We start from the raw sequence: 16,614 nt of genomic DNA, 5'->3' as shown, positions 1-16,614 counted from the left end.
TATGTCCCATGGACATTGTATTTATATTAAAATTAGCAGATTAAAATGTTTTCTTATTTTTATATGAAGGCCACATTAAAGCTATTTTGGAATCTTTTCACCATTTATTTGTTCTAGTTTTCAAATTAATTGCATGTATGTAGGATTTTCTTATTTTTTTTACCCAAAATATGCAAATTAATTATACAAAAATGTATTTGTATTTTTTAAAACTAGTTCTAAAATAAGAGCCATTTCATTATAAATCATGACTACTATGCGTAAAAATTGCTATGCATTAAAAAGGTTTGTGAAAAAAGGTTGTGACAAAGATAAAATCTTTTAAACAGAATAATTGTATTGTGTATTATTTTCAGTTAAGCTGTAATTATCAAATTATGCAAAAAGTGTAAAAAAAAATATTATTTACAGGGTTCCAACGCCATTTGGAAACGTATTGAATTTGATTCGAGTCATTTCCAGGTTGTGTTTGAGATTTGTGTTTTTGTTTCAGATTTCTAAGATTAAGAATTTCCACAAATTAATTTATCAATCAAGCAGAATGTTTTCATGGCTAAAGTTTAGTGATTTGGTGATTGTCGAACTCGACTGAATGAATTCAAGGTGGTTTCACCACACAAAACAGTTTGTCTTTACCAAAGCGACTAAGCGAGTCTCTTTTGAACTTCACTCAGACTATACTCTGCTGTTTGGTGATCGTCCCACATCAAGCCATATTTACAGTATTAAACCGATGTGTCAGAGGTGAATATATGGAGGTTATAAAGCGTTTTAGGTTTCATCTCATCATATACGTGCATGCTATCACTTTGAGAAAACCAATTAAAAAAACTATTTACACCAAATATAATGCTGAAAATAATGCTGTATGAACCATTTATGTTAAATATGGTCTGGACACAATTGTATTATTTAATTGTGTTTAATTAAGGATACAATGTTATTAGCCTAATCAAAATAAAGGAGTATCTTATTCCCCCCACCAAAAAAAATGTATTCCCACCGTAGAATGCTATATATTGAGATGTGATGGAAATGACATTTCTTGTCTCTGAAAAATGATGTCTAAGATAAAATGTGACAATTCTCCTGTGATGCATGCATATGCACTGTCCACAGAGAAAGAAAAAAGTAAGTGGGAGTGTAAAAGTGTTTATTTTCCACAAGTCCACAAGGACAAAGTGCCAACAGATGCATGATGTGAGTTTTTGTTTTGCATTACAGTAATGAGAATGAGATTGTAGAGTTTTCTTCCTGTAGATTTTGAGTTGAAATATCACCTGGACATGTTCTTGACAGGTTTTTGTTAGTTTTGCCCATCCAGCACATAGATATAAATATTGCATCATGTTTCTGTCTTCCACAGGAACTATGTGGGCTGTTTTCACTTAACCTGCTCCTTTTCACTTGCTAAACCCGGTTATTTATGCACTGGCTCCTTTATATCTTCTAATCTGTCTGCCCTCCTTCTTTTATTCCTGTCCATTTCTTCTCAGGTACTCAATTGATCCCGAGTCAGACCCCGAGGCGCTGTTCCGTATCGCCTCTGACAATGGACTCATCACCACGGCTGTGGAATTGGATCGGGAACAGGAGCAATGGCATAACATTACTGTCATCGCCACACAGAGAGGTACCAGAACTCCTCGCCTTCACTCTTAATTTCACACAGGTAGCAGCTTGAAATCGGTCCACAGGAAAGCTATTACTTCTGCGGCGGCTGTGAACATGAAAGCTCATGGTAGAGACACGCGCAAACAGAAAGGGAAGAGAAAAGAATAATAGAACGAAAACTCAAATTGCTTTTGAGTCTGGTCCACACAAGCTCAAGGTCGCCCGTTTGCGCTCCCCGTTGGCCCTCATAAAACACTATCTTGCGTCCTCAGAAGTGACTCGGAGAATGGAGTGGTTTTGTTCAGCCTATATTCAGTCATTACTTTCATTATTAGACACAAGCTCTGAGTGCGATAAGTGTGGTTCTGTTATGTCTTTATATAATGTCATGTTCTGAACATCAGATGAGCGAACGATGACGTTCGGGCCACTTCTGGTCGTGATGTAACGTTATGTCCCTAAAGAGCACGGAGCGTATGGAGAACAGTTAACCAGACAGATTGGAGTTAGCTTCTGTTTTCATGGTCAGTAAGATTTAGCTGACCTACTTGGGGCTTAAAAGCTTTTGATTTCTAACTTCCTTGCTTTTTTATATAGTGTACTTCTCAGAATTTCCCATCATGCTGTTCTTTTCTCTTTCTTAGACAGCCCCAACCAAGTTACCAGGGTAGCGGTTGCCATAGAGACACTGGACATCAATGACAACGCCCCTGAGCTGGACCGACAGTACAACACTGCCGTGTGCGACTCCAGCGCTGCCGGACAGGTCAGTGACCCGATGAAGCCTGCTTTGAAAAGATTATTCTTGTCAAGAAGCGCCTAAATCTAAAACAAAATGAAATAAATATTATAAATAGTTGCCTCACAACACCCGTTAACAATGTTAAAATTACTAATGCATGTCGTCTCTTGTCATATTGGCTCTAGAAAATGGTGGCAAGGCAATATGATAACTATGTGGATTATGATTGTTTTTTTTTGTTTGTGATGTGATGCCACTGCTCTAATGTAATTTCCCCTTGTGGGATTAAAAAAGTGCTTAACTTAACTTAAAATACACCATTGTTCAATAAAGTGGAATAAGCAATTATTCTGCCAAGTAACATCATTGAATACCTGAGATGCTTGATTCTGATTGGTCAGTAGCAGCATTTTGCATTAACATATTTTTGGGTAATTAATCGCTGCCCCAGGCAACAGATTTCCTACAATAGCTGTGCCAGATTTATGTTTGTTGTATCTCTTCCGTCTCGCATATTAAAATAATGAACACAAAATAAATCCCATCAGGGTGAGACCTATTTCTGATCACCCTGTCAGGGTTTATTTTGCAATAACGATCAGCTGACTGCACATTGTCTTTTATTTATAATACTTTCTATATCTGACCAAACTAGTATGGTAAAACTGACCCTATGCAATCTTGCAAAGAGATTTGATTAACAGAGGCATTTCAGAACAGCAGCATTTTGATTTAACCGACTGATGTTATTAATGATGCCAGTGCACAGTGAGTCAGCCTAATCATGACGTGCTGTTAAACTGATAATCCTTGCTGTTCAGTGGCAAAAAAAAACTGACTTATTTGTGCAAATCATGAACACTGAAAAATGTTAATTACAGCTCCAATATAAACAGTGCAACGTTTCTGTCATGGTGGGTTGCAGGAAGGCAGACGAAGAAGACGATCACATTTCAAATACAGAGTTTTAATTACAATCTAGAAGACAGGCAAACAGGTTGATCCACACACACTTGACATAACAGTGATCGGACAGAGAATGGGTGTGAGGGACCAATTTATATAGCAAACACAAATGAGGATGATTAATCAAACACAGCTGAACCAAATGAAATGACCATGGTAACAAAGGTGTGGAGGGAAAACTGAACAAAGGAAAACATGTGACTAATGAAAACAAACTGTGACCGTTCCGACCAAACAGGTCTGTTATACGTGGTGTGTTAGTGTAACGGAGGCCAGCTAACAAGGGCTGCGGCCTTTAGCGTCCTTCTTAACTCGCCTGCATCCCTTGCTCGCTCGATGCAAGTAGAATAGAAAGAATAGAATGAGGCATTTATTTAGCGCTTTCATATGTACTACTGTACACCCAAAGCGCTTTACAATCATATCTGGGGATCTCTCCTCAACCACCACCAGTGTGCAGCATCCACTTGGATGATGCGACGGCAGCCACAGTACAACGGCGCCAGTGCGCTCACCACACACCAGCTATAGGTGGAGAGAGGAGAGAGAGTGATAGAGCCAATTCAATGTAAGGGGATTATTAGGAGGCCATGATTGGTAAGGGCCAATGGGTAGAATGTGGCCAGGACACCGGGGTTACACCCCTAATCTTTACGAGAAATGCCATGGGATTTTTAATGACCACAGAGAGTCAGGACCTCGGTTTTACGTCTCATCCGAAGGACGGATGAGAAGTACAACCGAATGGGTTACATTGGTGCCGTGACCTGGATGGGAGAGAGGTTCAGGGTGGTTAGTGTTAAGGTCCTTGCACACTGAGTCCGAAATTCTTGTTTGAAATTTTCGCACGTTAAAAATCAAATACGACCTCAAGTTGTGTCAATCATGTTTACACACTGCCTCCGAAACGTCCGTCCGTCCGTCATAAAAAAAGTCACATCCGTAGCAAGCATTTTGAGTGGGGTTTTGACACTTCAGAGCCACCGTACAAGTGAACGCCAAAATCCAGAACTGTTCAGGATCAATTGGTTCACGGAAATTGATGGTCTTCATTATAATATGAGGCTTCAGTATCGCTAGCAAAGCATCAAACTGAGCCACTGACATCCTGAAGTAAACTGAATCGCTCGGGATAATCCCGCTGCTCCTTGATAGGGAGGTGGAACTTTCTCTCTACGCAATCTCAGGCCCCGTTTACACGTACATGGTTATTTTGAAAAACGGAGACATTTCCCTTCGTCTGTGCCCTTCGTTTACACGCAAACGGAGAATTCTCCTCTGGAAACGATTCTTTCTTTACACTGACCGGCGACCACATGACTGTAGTCTGACCTTCTATGGAGGGACGCAGTAACTCCGAAAGCGACAGTAGAGATGACCGTGACATTCGGAAGTTCTCATGCCATTCCTCCGGGAGGACGACTTCTTTCTCAAAGTTTTCCCACCAGGCCGCGGTTCGCCCAGGTTGGAACCAAAACCGGAGGCGGCGACGTTGGCAGGCAATGTACCTACGTCCTGGAAGGGAAAGCTGCAGTAAAAATGCTGACCTCCGTGCACTCCTTCGCTCCTCGATATACAGTAGTAGAGCAGTTGTATTTGCAAATGCAAAAAGGCCAAAAGCGTTAAAATGAGTACCACCTTAACAGCATCCATGATCAGTAGCCAAACAAACTGTAAACATAGGGCGCTCACATGATGTTAAGCATTTTCTGGCGCATAATGTGACGTTTGAGAACCTAAAACCCCGTTTCTCCCAGTTGACACGGCAACACATAACCGGCGTCATCAGAAATCTCCACTTTGGCTGGAGTTTTCATGTAAATGAGAGGCCAAATCGCAGGGAAATATCTGCGTCTTCCCTCTGCGTAAACAGGGCCTAAAAACTCCGGCCAGAGTGGAGATTTTGGAAAACTTCGTTTGCACCGTTTGCATGTAAACTGAGAAAAACAGAGTTTTAGGCAGCCGGCGTCACAGCTAGAGCCCTGCACGGGCCTCAAATCTAGGCCCGAGACGCTCAGGCCCTAGCCCGACCCGTGTCCGACAGCTCATCAGAATTATCAGCCCGAGTCCGACCCGAGCCCGTTTTTTTTTTCCGTTTTTTTTTCATTACACAGCGGCAGCCTGCCCTATTTGCAGCCATTAAATTAGGTCAGTTTTGCTAGTTATGTTTCTTTTCATTTCTTTATTAAGTTAATTTAGACAAATGTTTGGAGCATTTTTATTTTTATTTTTTATGACGACCAAGCAGCCGAACCGACAGCGAGTAAAACATGTTTGATCAATTTAGCCTATCAAATCAACGCTAATACTTTACTTGGCTACAATAAAATCCATATAAAACACTTCAAGCATATCACACAGACAGTTAGTTTAATAAATGTTTATTTATTATATAAATATATATAATGTATATATAAATAAAAATAAATGTTTATTTATTAAACCACAGTGAGTAAAACAACGTTTTTTGAAATACTGAGGCAGGCTCAGGCTGCTCGCAACAGCGCTCGCAAACGAAATGAGCAATAGCCTACAATCTAAACAAATTCAATTAAATAAATTAAAAACAAACTTGCAGGTTATCTTACCTCAAAAATGCACCACAGAACATGGCCATTCTTTTTTCCAGTAGTTTCCAACAGTTAAACGAAAATAAAGTCCAATCAAACGAAAAGTTAGAACAGTCTCTTACAGAGCATCGTGGAGAAAAAGAATAGCATCCACAGTGGAAGATTTTAACCCAGTCCTCCTCTCTTCTATCACTCTTCCCGCTGCGTTTTAAGTTGGCCATCTGCGATTTTTCTCTTAATATTCTCCATTATTTGCACATGAGGTGAATCGTGGGTCGTGCTGACGGGAAACCTTCTGTGTGCGTGCGTGAGACTGCCATATCAGTCATATGTCAGTGTAATTATAAGATTATGAAAGTTATGAGGTTATGAAATGTCTTTCTATTTTTGTTTTTCTATCGTCGTCGTCAACTTCTCATATTTTTTTTAATTAATGTCTAAAAATATAAAAAGAAGGATAACCCCAAAAAAGCCAGAGGCCCGGCCCGCATGTGAACTATGACGTGACAATTGGCCCGAAGCCCGGCCCTAGGGGCGTAAATAAGTCGGGGCCCGTCGGGCTCGGGCTGAAATGCAGGGCTTTAGTCACAGCATGCAACAGAACTTGCACCCGTGTCAAAAGTGCGACCTTGTTCAAAAGAGAAAGAGGAAGTGATTCGTTGCTGTTATTGCTATTTTCGGGAATCTGATTGGCTAACGTGGGCTTGAGCTTCTCACAAACACTTTTCTGAAAACTGACAGGTGTGCACGATGTTATTTTTGAAAACGGAGAGGGTGAAATGTCCGTTTATGAAAATAGCCGGCCACGTGTAAACGTAGCCTCAGGATTGTTGGACAGACCCAATATTTCCTCATTTTTTAAAATCTTTTTAAGAAGAGAGAGGACGACAAAATCATCCTCAATGCTTGAAGACTCCATTTTGTATTTTTTGCGAATATTTTCAGTACAAGGTTTCTATGGGTGACGAATTTTGTGTGAAAAAATATGAAAAAACACATACAAAATGTTTCCGCCTCCGGACGTTAACAGAGGCTAGCTAGTAAGAGCTGTGAAGTAAACGTCACTGCCCTGGCCTTAAGAGGCGCATTAGCGACTGACACTAGAGGCTGTGGTCTTAAAGGTGGTATCAGTGATTTCAGGCCCAAAAATATTTTTGTCCCATTCATCTAATCTTTCCTAACGATCCGCTAGCTGCCCGCCCCATAAGCATGCCGTCAAAAAAACGCGTCTCTCTAGGCAGCCTAGGCTCTGAGATCTGCACACAAAAACAAATGGTTTAGCCAAACACTCAAAACCAAAACAAATAGTGTTCCAACCAATCACCGACAGGGGGAGGGTGTTGTGAGGTTTTGTGCTCGTGCACGGCTGCACGCGAAGTCAGAGCTGAAGAAAAAGCTGGCTCAAAACCTCACAACACCCTCCCCCTGTCGGTGATTGGTTGGAACACTATTTGTTTTGGTTTTGAGTGTTTGGCTAAACCATTTGTTTTTGTGTGCAGATCTCAGAGCCTAGGCTGCCTACAGAGACGCGGTTTTTTGACGGCATGCTTATGGGGCGGGCAGCTAACGGATCGTTAGGAAAGATTTGATGAATGTGATATAAATATTTTTGGGCCTGAAATCACTGATACCACCTTTAAGTGTCCTTGTTAACGCCGGTTTGAATCCCACTCCGAGCTGGGAGAATAGAACCAGAGGGGTTACATTAGACTGCAAATCCTTGCTGTTCAGTAAAAAAAAAAAAAAAAAAAACCTGACTTATTTATGAAAATGATTGCATCAGTCTTTCTCCTTTTGCGTTTCAGGTGGTGCAGGTGATTCGAGCGATAGATAAAGACCAAAGCAGCTCCAACTCTCCCATCCACTTCAGTATTCCCGCAGAATCCAGCAGTGCGCTCAACTTCTCCGTCAGAGAGCGAGGAGGTGCGCTCTCCAGACATCTCCTGTCATCCATCCGTCTTCTCTTCCCCATCAGTTTTCCTCATCTCCCTCCCGGTCTCTGTCCAGACATATATCCTCCTTCATTACGCTCATCCATTTATCTTTTTTGTCACATTCTGCTCAGATGAACACAGCAAAACTCCCTTCTCTGTGCTCCAGCAATCCTTTCTTTCATTATCCTGTTCTCCGCTTCAATCTGCTGGTTTCTAATTTGCACCCCAGAATAAGAAATTATTCATCATTCATTTCTCTCTAAACCTGTATGCTGTTATTTTTTGCTGTGGAACACAAAGGGAGAAATTTGAGAAATCTGGTGTAAGGAAAATATCTGTATTATATATTACATAAAATGGTATAATATGATAATAATATAATCATTAACATAACAAATATAATTAGTATATATATATATATATATATTTTTTTTTTTTTTTATTCATTATTATTTTTTTATCCTTTTCATTTAATTTTTCATAATAAGTCACATGACTAATGATTGTTTATATTCCATTTCTTTTGCTTCCAGACCACACAGCGAGACTGGTGCTTTTGTCGTCCCTGAAGGCTTTCCCTCATTCTTCCTCTTCACCAACTCTAAAAATACCCATAATGCTCCATGACGGTGCGTCAGACCTCAGGAGCACAGGAACGATTACCGTTACGGTGTGTCCGTGCCAAAACGGAGGCATGTGGGCAGAGGAACAAAAACAAGAAACGGATGAGAAGGATAAACCATCTTTGCCGGACTGGGAGAGGCAAGCGGCGTGTTTGCCTGTACCGTCAAACTCCTCGCTGCTGGGAATCAGCTCGGCCGCCATGTTGGCGATCCTGGCCTGTGCGTCAACTTTTCTGGGTCAGTTTTGATTTTCAGTCCATTTCATCAGATCATTGTTTGCTACTCGCCCTTCGCTCCGCCTCTACAACCGGCTGGTATAATGATGTGTTGTTGCTACATCTGTCCATCACTCCCTGTCTTCATCCACCATTGCCTCCTGGTGTGTCTTAAAATTGCTGCTTTTCTTCCATATATGTATGTTTTTGTAGGTCGTTCGAACTTTCCGCCAAGCTGCCTCATTTTTTCTGCTCTGTTTGTCACTTGGCCTTGCTAATGAACATGTTTGGGTTTGATTTCTGCTCTAAGTCAGTCATAATAAATAGCATTTGATGAGTGCTGACGGCATCATATGGCATTTTGAGATTGCGGAACAACACTTTCCCTCCCTCAAGGTTCCCCAAATGACATTGAACACTCACTAAGTAAGTAAGTGAGAGGTGGAATAGGCATTTTCCACAAATACACTTTGATGTCTTACAGTGAAGCCATATGACAACATATAATTTTCCTTCACTGTGCAAAAAAAAAAGTGGCAGTCTTTTAAGTAACCAATAATATACTGTTTTTAAACCCCATTACTCCTTCAAAACTCTTTACACGGACCCTTGCTGAAATGCTCCACAAATTGCTTTATTAAACACATTTTGATATGTTGCTTGTATTAAATCATTACTTTCATCAAGTTATTTAGTTGCTGTTGTTAACCACAGTTAACAGTTAAATATGTACTGTGCCATAATGGAAAAATTGCTTGAAATTGGAACCGCTCTAATGTATTTTCTCAGTGGGAATTTTATAGATATTGGTATCAGTTATGTTATTACATTTTCTTGGAAGTGTTTACCATGATATAAATTGCATTTCTGCAGAAATAACAATTTTTATTTTTATTTTTTATTTTTTTTGCCAAAAATGAAAAATGAACAGTGAAAAAAAAAAGCATTTAGGAAGAAACCTTGAGAATGATTCACTCAATTTTAGTTTTAAAGAAATTTCAATTTAGTACATTATAAATCATTTTTAAGATAAAACTATTTTTAAGAATATGTTTAAGAATAAGAATAGTTTTTAAACCATTTTCCCTTGCCGTATGTCAATGTTTTCCCCATTTTTTCCCCTTAAATATCTTTGAATACATTTTAGTTATTAGAGCTATTTTTAAACTGACAGTTATGAATCATTGCATCAGAAGTCATATAAATCATATTGGTAACTTTGAAGTACCTGATGTAGTATTAGTTCTGACTGAAGGCAGTGGTTGGTGCACTAGATGCAGGTTTTCCTTTGAAAGGTTGAAGGTTTATTCTTTTAGGAACAATATTGAAGAAACATTGATAATGATTGTTTTGATTAAATATTAATTTAGATCAAGGATATATTAATCATTTTGAAGAAACATTGTGCTACAGAGTTGCCATATGGCAATGTTTCCTTATTGTATCTGTTATTAAAGCTATTTTATGTCTGAAAATTAAAGGGAAAAATATGCCACTGTTAGAACACAATGAACACTTGCACACATTAATTATAGTGAAAACTAATTAACTATCTAAAATAAGATGTTTAACTTACTTAGGTTGACTGAACAATTTCTGAAGGTTACACACCTTTTGTTACAGATTATTTACAAAGAAAACAAGAAATTGTCTATTTTGCTCCATACAAACAGTGGAGAATGGTGCCTAGCAACATCAGGGTCATGGGTTCAATTCGCAGGGAATGCATTAATTGGAAAAATAAATGTATAGCATGAATTCAGTGCAAGTCGCTTTGGATCAAAAGTGTCAGTCAAAAGCTAAAATTGACTGTATCTGTGTATTGATTGTACATGTATCTGAGGAAAGTGGCTGTAACTTCCTCTCTTTTTTTCTCGCTGTCTTTTGTCGGATAGTGGTGGCTGCGCTTTCGCTATCGTTGCGGAGGCAGAAACGGGACACTCAGTCTCCTGTGGAAGACGATGAGATCAGGGAGAACATCATCACGTATGATGACGAGGGAGGCGGGGAGGCGGACACGGCCGCGTTCGATATCGCGACCCTGAAGAGCGCCCCCCAGAGCATGCGCAGGGCACAACGCCTTCGAGACAACAACAATATGTGAGTGTGTTTGTACATGTGTGTGTTTGATGCTCACATAAATAGAAGTCTCATTTCATTGTTCGAATCGCCTTGATTCAATGCTGCCACTATCTGATCTTTCAAATCACATGTCATTTCTTGACATTTGGTCTAGAAAATGCCATATTATATTATTAGCCCGTGTGAATCATTCAGCTGACATTCACGACAAACACAAATTTATGTATCTTTCTCTGGAATCTCTGGTTACTCGAAATACGTTCATTCGCTGTAAATGATGTTAACTGTTTATCTGATTAATGAGGGCTCTGTACTCAGGTGTGTGTGTGTGTGTGTGTGTGTGTGTGTGTGTGTGTGTGTGTGTGTGTGTGTGTGTGTGTGTGTGTGTGTGTGAGATTTAATGAGCCTTTGCATGCAAATCTGACAGCTGTTTCAGTGCAAAGTTCATCTAGTTAATATTTATGCTGTTCAAACCCACACGGTGTCCTCTATCCATCATATTCCTGTTAGGTGTCATTGTAATACTCCTGGGCAGGTTTGACAAAAGTACTTCACATGCAAATATTTTTAAAGATACAACTGACAGTTTTTGAATCGTTGCATCAGGAGTCACAACTGGGACTACAAACAGATCTTTTAATTAACACAAAACTTATTGCTAACTCAGAAGCATCTGGTTTTGGTGAAATAGTTGGAATGCAGTTTTCCTTTAAAAGCAGATGTACAGTTTTCCTTGAATTTGATGATGTATTACCCAATTAAACAGAGGGGTTATGCAATATTTGCATAACTAGCCCAAAGGCTTAACTATGGAAGCCTATTTCTGCCACATAAGAGAATTATGAAGATTATGAGATCAAATTATGAGATAAAAAGTCAAAACTGTAAGATACTGTTATAATGTTGAGATAAAGTTGAAATTGACAAAAAGTTATAATTATGACAAGTCAAACTATTAGACTAAGTCGTAATTATTATGAGATAAAAACTAAGTCATAATTAAGAGTTAAAAAAGTTGAAACTTTATCTATGATTTCTTATTTTGTCATATTTTGACATAAAAAGTCTAAAATATGAGATACTATGTCATAATTTTGAGATAAAAAGGCAAAATTGTAAGAGAGTTATAATTTTGAGATAAAGTTGAAATTGACAGTTATAATTATGACGTCAAAATATAAGATAGCATGTTGTAATTTTATAAAAATTATTAAAAAATTCGAAATTATGAGATATAAGTTGAAACTGACAGTTATAATTATGATAAAAGTGATGGGGACAATATCGACCCTGGCAAAAAGTGGTGGGGACATGTCCCACCCGTCCCACTCGCAAATTACGCCTATGATACAAAGTCATAATTAGGAGTTAAAAAGTTGGCATTTATCTCAGTTATGATGTATCTTATTTCTTTTATGTCATATTTTTGACATTAAAAGTCAAAATTATGAGATACTGTGTCATAATTATGAGACAAAAAGTCAAAATTGTAAGATACCGTCATAATTTTGAGAGAAAGTTGAAATTGACAAAAAGTTATAATTATGAGAAGTCAAACTGTCACAATTAGATAAAATGATGAGAAAGTTGAAATGGACAGGCCAAGTAATAATTCTGATGAAAACGTTGAAATTATGACATACTAAGTCATAATTATGAGTCAAAAAGTTTTATGTCATAATTATAATTTCTTTTAAGGTCATATTGTCGACTTCATAATTATGATTTAACAAAGCATGATTTTTTTTTTCATACATGGCAGAAATGGGCTTCCATACTTAACTGCTGTAATAATTAAACCATTTTTGTTTATTAATTTCTATTTTATTACAACAGGTATTCTCAGGATAACCTGGACAGCATCAGAACCTTCAGCTGGAGTCAGAGTTTGGGTTTGGACCCACGGCGTCCCGTCTCTGCACCCCTCTACGGACGGTACTGTTACACCATCCAGACCCTTCCAGCCCCGAGAAACAGACTCGGCCTCGACCTCGCCAAACTGCCATACGTTCTCCCCGCCGGCCAAGGCCAGTCCCGCGGCCCTTTAGAATCCGGTTCTGTGTTTATTGACAAAATCAGGGAGGGATCAGAATGTAAAGGAGCAGACGGATCCACCGACAGCATTCCGAAAGAGAGCGAGACAGGAAGTGAGGTCATCTCTGAGAGCCACACACTCAGCCAGGATCAGGTAAACTAATATCATCACATTGCAATCCTATTCATGGGTTTCATCAGGTCCCTTTCCACAGGTGTATAAAATCAAGCACCTAGATTATGAATGCAGACTGCATTGTGCTTGATTAATACACCTGTGGAAAGGGACCTGATGAAATCCATGAATAGAGTGCAACAGCAGGGTTCTGGGAGTAAAAATCCCAATTATTGTCTTAATAAACTAATAGATTTACCTAAACAGACCTATGATGAGCTCTGGAGTTGGTTAGCCATGAGATGTGCTTCTTTTAAAGCAACAAATCAGTGTGATTTAAGATCAAATTGACACATTTTCTTTGAAGAATTAAACTACCCATAATCCCGAAGAGACATCCACCAATCAGAGAAGTCGCTGTTGCAATAGAAATGAAAAAGTAGTGATCAATAGGGAGTTCCTATAATCTCAAACTACTTATTTTTGTATATTTTTGAATATTTTGCAATAGCCATAAAATATATTGTTTTATAGTTATAATAATAAAGTATATACATAAAAATATTTATATTCATTTTATGTAGTAGATTACATCATGCACAGAGCTACTTGGGATATGTAGTTTGATTTAAAATACTTTCTTTGATTTAAGTCAAAGTTTGAAATGTGATTCATCTTAGAGATGGTTGGTAAGCCTTTATTTAGTCATTTGTTTAGATGAACATGGAGAAAATGAACAGGAAAACCTGTGCTCTCTTCCCCTCTAATGTCCAAATGATAACCATCTTCATGTTATGTTAAAAATCATTATGTTGCCTTCAAATTTGATGTCCAAGGGAGTTTAGTGTTCAAAAGTTTAGTGTTCTTTTTTTTATTTGAAAGAAATTAATACTTCAGAAATTAAATCTTCAGCAAGAACATATTAAATTGTTCAAAAGTGACAGCAAAGACATTTACAATGTTACAAAACATTTATATTTCATATAAATGCTGTTCTTTTGAATGTTCTGTTCATCAAAGAATCCTGAAAAAAAAAGAAAATCCACAAAAATATGAAGCAACACAACTGTGTCCAACATTGATAATAAAAATGATCTTCTTGAGCAGATATTAGCATGATTTCTGAAGGATCATGTGACACTGAAGACTGGAGTAATGATGCTGAAAATTCAGCTTTGATCACAGGAATAAATTAAATTTTAAAATATATTCAAATAGAAAACCGTTATTTTAAATTGTAATAATATTTCACAATATAACTGTCTGAACTGTATGTTTGATCAAATGAATGCAAAATAAATGAGCAGAAGAAATCAAAAACATAAAAAATCTTACAAACCACAAACTTTTCACTGATAGAGCATATATAAATATGAAACTATTAAAATGGCTTAATGTTCCTCACCATTTTCTTTTGTTTTCTTCCTCAGTCTGTTCATTCAGACCAGGTTCTGTTCGTGAAGGGCTCCAGTTCCTACTCGGAGGCTTCCAGCTCTTCAGTGGGCCATAAACCGGAGTCGTCCCCTCACTGCTTGACCACGCGAGCCTCCATTTCCACCATCACCACGGACGACTCCGCCCCCGCCTCGGCTCTGGACAAGAACGGAGACGTCACTCCCATCAGCACCAGCCAGAGCACCGCCAGCCTCGTCACGACGGAGATGCCCTTCAGAACGATGGAAGGTACTCTTCTGAGGGGCGGGACCACCCTTCTCTACCCAGAAGCTGTTGGACTAATGGGATTGTACGGGGTGGGCGGGCAGAACTCTGTGCCACACCTAGTGATGCCCCTCCCAGGAGGGGCGGGGCTGTATGAAAGGGGGTGGGGCTTGGGGAATGGGAAGGTTGGACAAGCGAACTCGGAAAAGACAAGCGGCGATTCGTTGACTAACAGAATGGGCGACTTCCTGCAACATCGGCTTGCCCTGGTGACCTTTGACCCCATGCAGCCGCCATACGACTCGCTGCAGACGTACGGATTGGAGGGGGGCGGCTCTCAGGCGACGTCTCTCAGCTCGCTCGAAAGCGAGGCCGAAAAAGATGCAGAGGGACAGAAAGACAGATTTGAGGAATGGGGACCCAAGTTTGACAAGCTGTTTGACATTTTCAGGGAACGAGCGAAGGAAAAAGAGGACAACAGAAAGCACGAGAGGGATTTGTTAAACGGTGAACACCAGGAAGAGGAAATGAACAAGACAGAGAGTGAGACAGAAACGAGAAAAGAGGACGAAACGGCTGAATCGAACGAGACACGGCGGGTCGAGGAGGAAAACATTGAGGAAATGGAACAAATGCAAAACAGAAAGAGACACTAAATGGGAACAAAGAGAGAGTGAGCGTTCAAAAGCAATAAGTGCTGAAAGGAGCCAATGAGCACAATCCGGACAAAGAGAATTTTATATGGACCTGCCAGATACTAGTATGTCAGTGTTTTAGAGGAGCAGGCGATCTTATGTAAGTCACTCGCTCAGTTTTTACACTCGTCCAGCCACACACACAGTGCTTACATCGTAAGATACAAGCTCATCTACATCTTAATAAATCTATTATTTATTTTCAGGCTTAAATCTCAGATTTTGTATGTGGTCTCAGACTTTTATACCCAGCATTAACCAGTGTTTTTCTGCTCTCGCATTGTGAAGAAGACAACGGCGCTCTTACGATCTGCTCACTTGATTTAAAACAGTATCTTATCAAATTATTTCTCGGTTATTTTAGTATATTATTTATATATTGTTGTTTTATCAACAATAATTTATCAATATTTTGAATTAGCTTGTATTTTTACAAGTTTGAACTTGAACTAGTTTGAGCTTGTCATTTTTTTATATTTCTATATGGGTTTAATTTATTTTTATTTCAGATTTAGTTTGTAATTACTTGATTTAGTTTAGTAAAAAAATAAATAATAATAATTACCGAAAACGACTTTTATGTTTAAGTTAACTACACTGAATTACACCTGCAATCTTGATTCTCTCCCCAATGAGAGCACATTAAAGCTTTTTCTCACCTTTTCTTCACTTCTGATAACTATTTAAATCCTTGCTGAGGGGTAAGTGAAGAAAAGAAATGCTGAAAAACATTCGTCAATGTTTTAAAAATTCCATAAATTACAGAAATGTTTCGGTTATTACAACCTGCACTCTTAGAAGAACAGGTTCTATATAGAACGTTTAAGGGTTCCGTCAGGCGCTTCATATACTGTATAGAACCTTTAATCAATTTTTTTTTTTTTTTTTTATGAGTAAAATAAAGCCTGTGATAAACAAAACTTAATGATATTTTGACGTTTTGTTTTACAATGTATATTACACACACCCATACCAAAAACATGAATTTTGAAACAGTTATGTTTAATTTTGAATATGTTTCTAATAAGTAACTAGATTAGACAGCTTGGGTTGTGAGTGTGTGCAGTTTACGTTATAGGACAAAGTTACTGTATGTTTACCACAGGCTTTATCTGACTCATGAATAAAAATTAAATAAAAACATTATAAGTTACTTAAGTTACACTACCCCATAAAAGTATGTGCTCTTTTTGTGAAGAAAAGTATTTACTTTTGAATGTGTAGCCAAAAAGTAGGCAAGCTTTGGGACATACTACTTCGTCATCTTTATCGGACGGATCTGTCGCGTGCATCCTGTCACGTAAACTGCCCTGTCAATCATCTTGTCACTGTTAAAATCCTCTATTAAATCGAATTTAACTTCCT

The 16,614-nt window shown here is 38.6% G+C and overlaps 1 protein-coding gene across 3 annotated transcripts in view; it reads left to right on the top strand.

Annotated features, from left to right (window-relative positions):
* Window positions 1-16,392, top strand: part of cdh24a (cadherin 24, type 2a) — a 77,548-nt gene extending 61,156 nt beyond the window's left edge. For 2 of the 3 annotated variants that reach the window (XM_082145523.1, XM_082145524.1), the window contains exons 8-14: window positions 1,497-1,633; window positions 2,259-2,380; window positions 7,698-7,887; window positions 8,360-8,686; window positions 10,560-10,764; window positions 12,583-12,934; window positions 14,326-16,392. In XM_082145523.1, coding sequence (XP_082001649.1) covers window positions 1,497-1,633; window positions 2,259-2,380; window positions 7,698-7,887; window positions 8,360-8,686; window positions 10,560-10,764; window positions 12,583-12,934; window positions 14,326-15,210 — 2,218 coding nt within the window. In that variant the 3' untranslated portion in view covers window positions 15,211-16,392. The remainder of the gene's footprint in view (window positions 1-1,496; window positions 1,634-2,258; window positions 2,381-7,697; window positions 7,888-8,359; window positions 8,687-10,559; window positions 10,765-12,582; window positions 12,935-14,325) is intronic. The other variant, XM_082145525.1, reaches the window with a different exon arrangement.
* Window positions 16,393-16,614: the final 222 nt, after the last annotated feature.

This window comes from Leuciscus leuciscus (assembly GCF_965113295.1).
Source record: "Leuciscus leuciscus genome assembly, chromosome: 18".
Taxonomy (NCBI): Eukaryota; Metazoa; Chordata; class Actinopteri; order Cypriniformes; family Leuciscidae; genus Leuciscus; species Leuciscus leuciscus.
The sequence above is the reverse complement of the archived record's forward strand: the minus strand, read 5'-3'. Positions and strand labels throughout refer to the sequence as shown.